General features: G+C 49.7%; 1 protein-coding gene across 18 annotated transcripts in view; it reads right to left on the bottom strand.

The window, feature by feature from the left end:
- UBE2F (ubiquitin conjugating enzyme E2 F (putative)) overlaps positions 1-10,840 on the bottom strand; it is a 76,501-nt gene extending 65,661 nt beyond the window's left edge. For 12 of the 18 annotated variants that reach the window (XR_012421630.1, XR_012421631.1, XR_012421632.1 and 9 more), the window contains exons 1-2: positions 10,734-10,840; positions 4,327-4,460 (exon numbers count right to left, since the gene is read on the bottom strand). Coding sequence is in view for 12 of the 18 variants with exons in the window: in XM_005574770.5 (XP_005574827.1) it covers positions 4,327-4,444 (118 nt within the window). In the remaining 6 variants the exon portion in view is untranslated. Of the gene's footprint in view, positions 1-4,326; positions 4,461-10,177; positions 10,345-10,697 lie in introns of all 18 variants that reach the window. The other 6 variants (XR_012421633.1, XM_065526357.2, XR_012421634.1 and 3 more) reach the window with 3 other exon arrangements.
- Between the last annotated feature and the right edge of the window lie 1,592 nt (positions 10,841-12,432).

Here is a 12,432-nt window from a genome sequence, read left to right as displayed (position 1 = left end):
GCCACAGTACCAGATGACAGCTCTGACTATAGTAATCTTTCTGAACTCCAACACCCCACTTTTCTCAAAGTCCCAAAAGGGAGCTTGGATTTCACCTGGAAAGGATTCTCACTTTATCAGCCCTCAAAGTACCTTGCCATGACCTCCAACAGCCACAGACTCCGCCAGCTTCCATAGCACCACTTCCGCCACAACTCCCCAGAGGACAGAAGGCCAGACTGCCACCAGGGTCAACAAGCCACCCACAGGGCGAGCTAAACAAAGGAGCACTCTAGGTGCCGAGCCCACAAGCATGAACCGTCAGGCACTCTTGCTGCACTCTGTGTGTACAGCCACCTCTCTCAGATCAGGCACACCCTTCTCTACCCAACCTCCACCACAAGCCCAAACTACTCACCACTCAGCCTGGCCTGCAGCCCCTGAGGCAGGTGGAGTGAAAGGCCATGAGAGGGGAGGTTACACTGAATTCTTACTGCCATTTATGGCCAGTGCTTTGGACTCTGAAACTTAATCGCCACCAGTGCCTGGGGAGGATGGAAATGGTGGCCTCAAGAGTTGGCTCTGCACCTTTCCTTGTGAGACCCTTCTTGTTCTTGAGGGGCACACAAAGTCAAAGAACCTCAGCTGGGCCCTGTCAACCCAGACAAAGATACTTCCTTCCTTGGAGCTGGAGGGGAGCCCAGGTTGGTGGGTCTTAGTGGGCTCTGTCAGGCCCTGGAGCCAGCAGAGAGCTCCAGGGTGAGTTCCTGAGCAGGGCAGGAGACACAGAGACGCAGAGCCTCCTTGAACTCTCTTTTCTGTGGACTTGCACTTCTGTTCTGCTACTTTGGTTTCTGCTGGTTGCATCTGCTCCCCCGGAGCCTGTCCTACCCCAGTATGTGGGTCTGGCTGTCTTGCTGCAATAAAGCCACAAACTGGGCAAGTTTCTTAACCTGAGTCTCAGCAGTTCATGGGTAAAATGAAGCATCCATCTGGCAAGGCTTTGAAAAGTCAAACAAGAATTACCCCATTAAGTGCCTACTATGGCTCAAATGGGGAAATTCATGTTGAAGCTCAATCCCCACTGTGGTAGTATTAAGAGGTGGGGCCTCTAGGGAAGTGATGGTCACCAGGGCTCTGCCTTATGAATGGATTAGTGCCTTATAAAAGGGCAGGAGGAAACTAGCTTAGGCCCTTTTTGCCCTTCCATCTCTTCTGCCATGTGAAGACACAGCAACAAGGTGCTATCTTTGAAGCAGAGTACTACCTGTTCCAGATACCAATCCTACTAGGATCCTGGACTTCCCAGCCTCCAAAACGGTGAGAAGTAAACCTCTATTGTTTATAAATTACCCAATTTGTGGCATTTTGTTACAGCAGCACAAATGAACTAAGAAGGTGCCCAACAGAGGGCCTGGCCCTAAGTGCTCAGTATACAAAAGCTACTATTAGCTACTATTAACCATGATGACGATTGGGTAAAGAAGATGGGACAGTCCATTTGTCAGCTTCTACCCACTCCTCCTCAGCTAACATCCAGGCCCTCCTCGCTGCAACTCCTTAGTCACCAAAGCACTCACTGTCTACTCCAAGTACAGCAACAACACACCATTTTCCTGGCTTATGCTGCAAATGGAGCCCAGAATCTGAGAAGACATTCAAGTCCTATCAGGCACACCTAAGTAAGGTGCTCCAGCTCTTGCCCCACCCTCTGGGCCTCTTAGGGTAAAGCCTCCAGCACAACGGACACTAAATACAGGCTTAGTAGGTAAGGCCAAAATGTGAAATACCATTCTCACTCCACTTTCAACCAATCATCCAACAGGCTGGATAATCCAAAACTAAGTCCAAACTCAGGGGCAGAGGGAGAATAAGAAAAAGAGTACAGGCCAGGAACAGTGGCTCATGCCTGCTACCCCAGCACTTTGGGAGGTCGAGGCAGGCAATCACTTGAGGTCAGGAGTTTGAGACCAGCCTGGCCAACATGTTGAAACCCTGTCTCTACTAAACATAAAAAAATTAGCTGGGCATGGTGACGCATGCCTGTAATTCCAGCTACTCAGGTGGCTGAGGCATGAGAATCGCTTGAACCCGGGAGGTGAAAGTTGCAGTGGGCCGATATCGTGCCACTGTGCCCTCACACTTCCCATTCCTACCCCAGTTTAACAGTGATTTGTGTCTGGGAAGGCCAAGCACAGCACATTTATATACAGCAGCTCTTCTGCTGTTAGATTCCTTCAGGACATGTAAATGCCTGTAATCTCCATGTTTTCAACCTAATACAACATGAAAACAGGGAGTGCAAATACACTAATCAACTATTTGCTTTCTAGCTGCTCTATATGTAGGAAATGTAAACACTTCTCAGGTGCGGTGGCTCACACTTGTAATCCCAACACTTTGGGAGAGCCGAGGTGGGTGGATCACTTGAGGCCAGGAGTTCAAGACCAGCCTGGGAAACATAATGAAACTCCATCTCTACAAAAAAATAAAAATAAAAAATAAAAAAGTTAGCTGGGCATGGTGGTGCAACCTGTAGTCCCAGCTACTCAGGAGGCTGAGGCGACAGGATCATCTGAGCCCAGGAGGTTGAGGCAGCAGTGAGCCATGATTGTGCCACTGCACTCCAGCCTGGTGACAGAGTAAGACTCTGTCTCAAAAAAAAAAAAAAAAAAAAAAATTAAAGAAATGTAAACACTTGTTATAAAGTAAAGCTGGGCACAGTGGCTCACGTCTGTAATCCCAGCACTTTGGGAGGCCAAAGCAGGTGGATCACCTGAGGTCAGGAGTTTGAGACTAGCCTGGCTAACATGGTGAAACCTCGTCTTTATTAATGGCTGGGCGCGGTGGCTCAGGCTTGTAATCCTAGCACTTTGGGAGGCCGAGGCAGGCAGATCACCTGAGGTCAGGAGTTTGAGACCAGCCTGGCCAACCTGGCAAAAACCTCATCTCTACTAAAAATACAAAAAATTAGCTGGGTGTGGTGGTGGGCGCCTGTAATCCCAGCTACCAGGGAGGCTGAGGCAGGAGAATCACTTGAACCCCGGGGGCAGAGGTTGCAGTGAGCCAAGATTGCACCACTGTACTCCAGTCTGGGCGACAGAGAGAGACTCCATCTCAAAAAAAAAAAAAAAAGAATACAAAAATTTGGCCAGGCGTAGGGGCTCACGCTTGTAATCCTAGCACTTTGGGAGGCCAAGGCGAGCAAATCACCTGAGGTCGGGAGTTCAAGACCAGCCTGACCAACGTGGAGAAACCCCGTCTCTACTAAAAATACAAAATTAGCCAGGCGTAGTAGCGCATGTCTGTAATCCCAGCTACTTGAGGCTGAGGCAGAATTGCTTGAACCTGGGAGGCAGAGGTTGTGGTGAGCCGAGATCGGGCCACTGCACTCCAGCCTGGACAGCAAGAGCAAAATTCTGTTTAAAAAAAAAAAAAAATTAGCTGGGCGTGGTGGTGGGTGCCTGTAATCTCAGCTACTTAGGAGGCTGAGGCAGGAGAACTGCTTGAACCCGGGAGGTGGAGGTTGCAGTGAGCCAAGATTGCTCCACCGCACTCCAGCCTGGGTGAGAGTGAGACTCTGTCTCAAAAAAATAAATAAATAAAATACAAAGCTAACCTTTTTATAATTAAGCAAATTATAATCTCCTTAAAGGCTGCAACTGTTTCTTCATCTTTCATAAGTCTTATGACCCCCAAGAAACCGACTTCAAAGCACTTGAAAATGTTGAGTTTGCTAAATGAATAAATGCAAAATTTACGCTCAAACATACAAATGAATGCATATTTGCATGCACACATACTCTCACACATTTTACCAACCCTTCTCCAGGATAAAGTTTCTCCTCACCAACATGGATAGCAGAAGTCAACTAAAACTGTAGAATACTACGTGTTATTAACTCCGTGAAGAGAACTAATTTTTCACAAGACTCGCCGTAGGCTTTGACCTGAATAAAACAGGAAAAGATCCTAAGAGATTACAAAATTTGACTCCTTCCCCTTTACAGAGCAGAAACTATGGTGCTGCGAATCAGAAAGAAAGGAAGATAATGGCAGCTCTGAAACCAGTCTTAGGCCTTGCCGACTCTCAGCACCTTATTCTTTCTGCTAGCATTTTGGCAGACGTGACAAAGAACATCCCATACCATCTCCCTGCAACAGTGTGCTCATATCATCTGCATGGTACAATGTCCTTCCACTATAAGAGACAAGCAATTATATTTTAAAATCTTTTTAAACAGGTATTTCTATTCAGCAGTGGGTTGCTTTATATCCCCAAAGACCCTCCAGTCAAACTTCCTTTTGTTACAGGATACAAAAACAGTTCACACGAATGATCATTACCTTTAACAAGCAATTTGTCTCTCACAGAAACCCTCCGAGTCGAGTCGGACGCTGTGGCTGCCGTCCGGGACCCTTTGAGACCATCGTCACGCTTCAGTTTGCTTGCTAGCGTTAGCATTACTGCTGCCTTTACCCTGAAAGACAGCAATGAAAGCAGGGTTAAGGACCAGGTCTCCAGAGACTAATTAGACATTGAGGAAAATGTACAGGTGCTTTTGCATTTTGATTTTTTCCCATAATTTAGTTATGGAAAAAATTTGCACACATTAATAAGATTGGATTCCTTCATAATACATTTGAAAAGCTCTACGCCATCCTCTATAAGCCTAACTTTTAAAATTATGAATTAACTTTATTTATTTTTATTTTTTATTTCTTGAGACGGAGTTTTGCTCTTGTTGCCCAGGCTGGAATGCAATGGTGCGATCTCAGCTCACCAAAACCTCCGCCTCCCAGGTTCAAGCAATTTTCCTGTCTCAGCCTCCTGAGTAGCTGGCATTACAGGCATGCAGCACCATGCCTGGCTAATTTTGTATTTTTAGCAGAAACAGGGTTTCTCCATGTTGAGGTTGGTCTCAAACTCCTGACCTCAGGTGATCTGCCCGCCTTGGCCTCCCAAAGTGCTGGGATTACAGGCATGAGCCACCGTGCCCAGCCATGAATTAACAGTTTTTTAAAAAGAGAGTCATGGCTGGGCGCGGTGGCTCACAAATACAATCCCAGCACTTTGGGAGGCCAAGGTAGGAGGACCACTTGAGCCTAAGAACTCAAGACCAGCCTGGGCAATATGGCAAAACCCTATCTCTACAAAAAATACAAAAAAAATTAGCCAGGGGGTGGCATGCGCCTGTAGTCCCAGCTACTCGGGAAGCTGAGGTGGGAGAATCCCTTGAGCCTGGGAGGTTGGGGATGCAGTGAGCTGTGATTGTGCTACTGCACTCCGGCCTGGGTGACAGAGCGAGACCCTGTCTCAAAAAAAAAAAAAAAAAAATTAAAATTAAAAAGTCATGCATTTCACATTCACTGGTTATCCACTAGGTGCCAGGCCCTGGGATGTGGCTGTGACGAAGCTCCCGTGGAACACAACGTCTAGGGTGCCTCCACAGCTTCTCAACCAGCATGCCCTCACCAACGGGTTCCACATGGGTCCATTACTGTCCACTAGTAAGTCTGCCCTGCCCTGCTGCAGGGGATCATGCACACACATGGTATGGTCCCAGGGTCTGGCCCATCACCAACTGAAGCAGCACAGCCTCTGGTGGAAGAGGAACACCACTCTTTGCTCTCCTTCCTCCTTTAATAAAGGTGTGGCTAGAGCCTTAACAAGCATCTTCTCATTTATTCATGCTGTGTTGCATTTACTTATGTTTGTGTTTTATTTATATTTTTTGGCAATTTCAACATCAAGACCGAATTAAAATTAATGTCCCCAGGTAGATTATGTTCATTGGTGGCTTCCACCCCATCTGTGTTGCAGGTTCCCCTGCTGCAAGCTCACTGGGAGGGACAACAAAGACCAAACACAGGTGACGCCACTTGCTGCCTGGGAGCCAGTTGAAGAAATGCCACAATTTGTTTAAGATTTTATTTTTTAAGGGCAGTTTTAAGTACACAGTAAAATTAAGAGGAAGGTACAGAGATTCCCCATATGCCCGCTGCCCCAACACACGGAAATCCTTCCCTATTACCAACATCTCCCACCAGAGGGTACATTTGTTACAATTAATGAACCCACGTCAACACATGATAACTCAAAGTCCACAGCTTACGTTATGATCCCACTAATTATACAGGGTAACTATCCTCTAGACTCTGCCTTCTATTTCTAACATAAACTGACATTAATCTTCCTCCTAACTCTTACTTACTTTGCCATGGTCAGAGAGGGTCTCTGGAACTTCTTTTGACTGAGGACAAATATTTGTCACTAGGGCCGGGTGCTGTGGCTCACACCTGTAATCCCAGCACTTCAGGAGAACGAGGCGGGAGGATCACGAGGTCAGGAGATTGAGACCATCCTGGCCAACGTGGTGAAACCCCGTCTCTACTAAAATACAAAAAATTAGCTGGGTGTAGTGGCGCACACCTGTAGTCCCAGCTACTGGGGAGGCTGAGGCAGGAGAATCGCTTGAACCCGGGAGGCAGAGGTTGCAGTGAGCTGAGATTGTACCACTGCACTCCAGCCTGGCAACAGAGTGAGACTCAAAAATAAAATAAAATAAGATAAATTGTCACCAGTTCAATACTTCTACAATTTCCTTTGTTGCTTTCATATCATTTTATTTCAATACCACTCTGATCATTTCAACAGAAAATGATCTAAAAATTCCACGTGAAAAGCTTGACATAAGCACAGAAATTTTAGGTTGAGACTAAGATCCTGAAAGTCAAATAAGAATACTCCTTTCCTCATTGGCATTTGAAACCATTTTTCACCCAGGTCTCTTACACAGTTTCTCACACCATCTTCTGCCTATCTCCTAAAGGCTGTCAGATTTTATTTTCTATTGTTTGTATCATGAAAACAGTATAGGCCGGGCATGGTAGCTCATGCCTGTAATCCCAGCACTTTGGGAGGCCAAGGCGGGTGGGTCACCTGAGGTCGGGAGTTCTAAACCAGCCTGGCCAACATGGCGAAACCCCATCTCTACTAAAAATACCAAAAAAATCAGCTGGGCCTGGTGGCGGGTGCCTGCAATCCCAGCCACTCAGGAGGCTGAGGCAGGAGAATAGGTTGAACCCAGGAGGTGGAGGTTGCAGTGATGGTGCCATTGTACTCCAGCCTGGGCAACAAGAGTGAAACTGCATCTCAAAAAATAAAAAAATTTAAAGAATTTTTAAAAAATGAAAACAATATGTAGAATATGATCTTCTGAACTGCACAGTCTTTTCCACTCAGAGGACACAGACATACGCATACCATAAACCCCTTAAGAAGTACTGGTCTAAAGGCTTCCAAGACAGCTCTGCGCTTCCACAGTCAAAAGCTCTTAGAATTGTAAAGTTGGAATGGACTTCTCCCACTCCCATTCCATTTTACCATGTGGACCCCAGGACAACAGGGGCCCAGAAGGCAGCCTGCCCAAAGCCACTCAGCTGCTAGAAGCAGTCACCAAAGACATACTAGTTTCCCTCTTGTGGATGACAGCAATGTTTTTTGTTTGTTTTTTGAGACAGGTCTTGCTCTATAGCCCAGGCTGGAGTGCAGCGGCGTGACTTGAGCTCAGTGCAGCCTCAAACTCCTAGGTTCAAGAGATCCTCCCACCTCAGCATCCCCCATCCCCTAAAGCAGCTAGGATTACAGGCACGCATCATTACGCCCAGCTAATTTTAAATTTTTTGTAGAAACAGGGCTTTACCATGTTACCCAGGCTGGTCTTGAACTCCTGAGCTGAAGCAATCCACCTGCCTCAGCCTCCCAAAGTGCTGGGACTATAGACGTGAGCCACCACGCCCAGCAGGACATGTTTTTAACTCGATTGTGGTCATGGTTTCAGACTAATCAATTACACAATTTAAATATGGGCAGTTTAGTGTATTTCAATTACGCCTCAATAAAGTTGACAAAAATGTGAAAATAAGCCAACATTAGTTTCTTCATTGTTACGCTACTGTGCCATCTCCTCAGGTGGACCTCCATAAGAGCACATCTTCACAGCTTCGCCCAGGGCAAAGCAGCTGGGTTCAGCTGATGAAGTTACTTCACAGGAGAATAGTCACAAACACCTGTAGGGTCTTCAGCTACAACAGACAGTAGCACCATCTAGAGCCAAGCTCTCCTGCTTCAGCCCCTACCTGGAATGATCTTGTCAAAAATCCCTCACAAGGATTCCTTGTCATAGAACAGTGTTTCCCTTCCCAGCCAAGTCTGCTGCCACGTGTGCAGACTCAATCACATCAGTCCTGCCACATCATCAGGGTCACCCAATTATGGACCAAGACGTGCATCCATCCATCACCTGAGGGTCAGCTGGATGCACCAGATGCCCTACACAAGGACTACCAGGTCTCTGGCTGACCTTGGGAATGCAAATGAAGCAAAGAGTAAAAAATAAAAGCACAACATGCTTGAACATGAGTTCAGCAGGCAGTAACCTAGGAAAGCCAGAATGAAGAGTCCCATAGAACAGCAAGCACCAGGGCCACACCCAGCTCCCCGAGAACCTGCACTGAAGGAGGCTCAGGGGAGCCTGGGGAGACTGATCCCTCACATACTGAAAGGCTCACCACCAAGAAACTCTTCTGTAACACTACAGTCCGCAGGCTATGCTTAATGCTTTTATACCCCCAATCACGCCACGACGAAATCCTCTCTGTGGGCAGAAGATGCTAATATTCAGTTCCACTGGAAGAGTCAGATTGCTGGTTTACTACCTTCAAGTTTGTGACTTGCGAGATATGAGAGAATGTTTAACACTGGTGTTTTGTTTCCCATAGAAAGTAATAAAAAAATGTACTTCCCTAACATTCTAAGAAATCTAATACAGTGACCATCTCTTTTTCTGTCATGTGTATCATTTTCACATGCCACTTTAAGGATAAACCCAAGGCCTAATTTGGGAATGTTTCCATAGCTATAAAATTAAATCTATATCAAAGGATTCTAACAAAAAATAAGTATTCAGACTGTCAAGCGGCTAGCTGAATACCTGCAGTTGCTTCAGAATTCTTTTCCTTCTTCAATGTTTCAACTCTTGAAGATTTGGTTTAAAACAAAACTTCCTCTTTCCTGCAAATTACACTCTAGGGCAGCATTTCAGTAACAGATCAGCTATTCTGAACAACATTCTCAGTCTCTAAATTCCACAAGTTGTAATTGGCCCAGTTAGGTTCTTCCTCTGGGTGGGACCTGCTTTCTGACGGCCCAGAGAAGAGTATCTTGTGTGCAATGTATTAGTGCCATCAAGTGATATTTACTCAGCATCCCTGCAAGCAATGGCAAAACCAGGCCATGTCACTTTGTGCAGGGACGCCAGGGGCCAGTCAGCTCAAGGTGAGGGGCTACTTATTTACAATTCCTTCCTAATGGAGACATCTCAATCCAAGCATAAAGGATGGGCCTGCGGGTCACTAGGGGACACTCAACTTCCCCGGTCAAAGGGGCCCAGATCAGGGCACAACAAAGTCCATATCCCACTCTTCCACAGAATGCCAGTGCCCAAGAACCTCCCGCTTGGCACAGGAGTACGCTGGTTGACTGACCATCTTTGGAGCCCAGCCCCTTCTACTTTCAGCAGTAAACCTGCCTCTTCCTGCACTGCCTACTACCTGAAAGGCAGGTATGTCCAGGTGGGGGGACAGCACTACACTTGGTGTGATTCTGCCTCTCAATCTCTCTCTCTCCCACCTCTATGCTCCCCCTTACCTTCATCTCACTCCTCAGCCAGGATTCCTCTGCACCAGGCAGGCCAATTTCCTCTTTATTGCTTCATAACACCCTGCTCATTTCCAGAAGCTTCTATTCAATCTGATACCCAGGTCTGGAATGCCCTCCTTCCTTCACAAACGAATCCTACCCCTTCCTTAAGGGGAAGATTCCTACCTAGATTCCAACGTCTCCTCCTCCAAGAAGCTTTCTCTGGCTGTTCCAACCCTTCCTGCCCCCACTTCCAGGCGGTCGGGAATGCAGGGTGGGGGGCCCAATTATCTCCTGTGACAGATGAGGAAACTGAGCCCAGGGAGGGGAAGGACACACCCAAGATGACACACCAGCAGAACCAGGTCTGGAACCAAGATTCTGCAGCACTAAAACTGCTCCAAGATGCCCTTCCCTCCTCGTCTCCTTTGCTGTGGTAAAAATTTTTCAAACTAGCCTGGCCGCCCCCAATTGTAGGTAAGTGCCCGTACTTACTCTTCCCGCTGCAGGTACACGGACGGGGCGCGAGTTGTCACTCCCCTCACCTCCCCCGCTCCTCACGGCCTAGCGTGACTCCTGCCGCGATCCGGAGTCCAGTCCCGCTTTCTGCGGCCACGTCGGGCCGGTGACCTTGGCCAGGCGCTGGACGCCCCGCTTCCTCCCTACAAGGCACGCAGCCGATCCCGCGAGTGGGGCGTGAGCGCGGCCTGGACTGTGCCACGCTCGACCCAGGGCCTGGTTCACACTAGGTGCTCGGCGCGGGTCGTCCCTAGCCGCCGCCGCGGTCACTCACTGCCGGGCGAGGCCAGCGCCCCGGCCACTGACGCCGCCTCCGACCGCCGGCTCGCTGCCCGCGGCCCGCGGTCCCTTCCCATTCACACCGCTCGGCCTTGCGTCCGGGTGCCCGCGCCCGCCCGGCCCCCGGCGTGAGGAACCCGGTGGGCCTGAGGCGGCCCCGCCACCGCCCGCGCCCTCCGCCCGGCCCGCAGGCCAGCCTGTGCACCGGTTTCCGCACCTCGCCCCGCCGCAGAGCCGCGCGGTCGCTCCTCACCTGGGCTCCCCGAGACAGGCGAGGCGGGTCCGGCGCCCAACACCATGCCCGGCCCGGGCGGCTGCTGCGAGACGCGGCCCCTCACAGCCGCACCGGCTCCCGGCGGCGGGACCGGAAGTGGCGGGGCGGGGACTCGGCCGCTCTCGCCCGCGGCTGCAGAGACAGCAGCGGGCGCTTTAAAAAAAAAATTCAAAGTGGCGAAAAACTTTATTGGAACCAGACACGCGAACAGCGGCGTGCGCCGGTCGGGACTGGGCTGGGCGACCGGCCGCTCGGACCTCGCTCATTGGCAGAGGGCGCGGCCGGGGGGGCGGGCACGGATTTCGCGGCCGTCGCTGATTGGCGAGTAGCGTTAGGGGCGGGGCTTCCGAGTTGGCTCTAGAGTCCGAGCGCCCGAGGGCTGGGGATTTAGCGTCCGGTTCCAACCCGGTTTCGCTTCGTGGTCTTCAGGATTTAGGGGCTCGGAGGAGCCCGGGCTATTCTTCCCTGAAGGAGCGGCCTCCGTGGCTGGAGCTCCCGCTGTCCAGCACCGCACCTGGAGTGCAAAGGACTGGATCGGACCCCGCAGCCTGCAGTGCGGGCGGTGAGGGAGACCGGGCGGTCAGACGCGCAAACCGCTACCAACCCCAAACCGTGTGCTGCGCCCGCAGGCCCCACTGTTCTTGTCATGTCTCTTCTATTCCTTATTTTCTCTCTTAAATGTGTATAAAGTGCCTTAAAAATCGATTTCAACTTGTCCTCTTTTAGGAGCCCAGATTCATCCCGCGCTCATTAGCGTCCTGTGTGATTGACGAGGGGCCGCCCTGGGCGTCAGGCAGGCCCCTGGAGGAGTGGACCATCGGAAAGATGAGATTCAGCATGGAGACGGTCAGAAGGAGACAAGAAGTTAGACTTTCATTTCCAAAAACCCCACTGAGAGGTTTCTAACAGTGGAGTGACAGTATCAGGTTTTCTTCCTAAAAGAGGCTGGCGGGCCCGGTGGCTCATGCCTGTAATCCCGGCACTTTGGGAGGCCAAAGTGGGAGGATCCCTTGAGCCCAAGAATTCAAGACCAGCCTCCTGATGGTGGCAAGACCCCATCGCTACAAAAAAAAAAAAAAAAAAAAGCCACATGGTGGAGCGCGCCTGTAGTCCCAGCTACTCAGGAGGCTGAGATGGGAGGATCACCTGAGCCCAGGAGGTTGAGGCTGCAGTTAGCCGTGATCACACCACTGCACTCCAGCTTGGGTGACAGGGCCAGACCCTGTCCCCATAATAATAATAAAGGCTTTGGCTCTAAGAGAGTCTGTGGGAGGGGAGTCGGGAAAAGTGGTCAAGAACAACTCGGCCAGGCACAGTGACTCAGGCCTGTAATCCTAGCATTTTGGGAGGCCGAGGCAGACCACTTGAGGTCAGGAGTTCGAGACCAGCCTGGCCAACATGGCAAAACCCCGTCTCTACTAAAAATACAAAAAAGCCGGGCTTGGTGGTGCGCCCCTGTAATCCCAGCTATTTGGGAGGCTGAGGCAGGAGATTTGCTTGAACCCGGGAGGCGGAGGTTGCAGTGAACTGAGATCCCAACACTGCACTCCAGTCTGGGTGACACAGCAAAACTCTGTTTCCAGAAAAAGAAAAAAGAACGAACGAACACAACTCGTGTTATTTCTTGTGTTTGAGACCATGTCTCTCCCTTTCTTGCCCGGCTAACTCTCAAGTTTTT

Source organism: Macaca fascicularis, chromosome 12, assembly GCF_037993035.2.
Source record: "Macaca fascicularis isolate 582-1 chromosome 12, T2T-MFA8v1.1".
NCBI lineage: Eukaryota > Metazoa > Chordata > Mammalia > Primates > Cercopithecidae > Macaca > Macaca fascicularis.
This window is presented reverse-complemented; position numbering and strand designations above follow the sequence as displayed.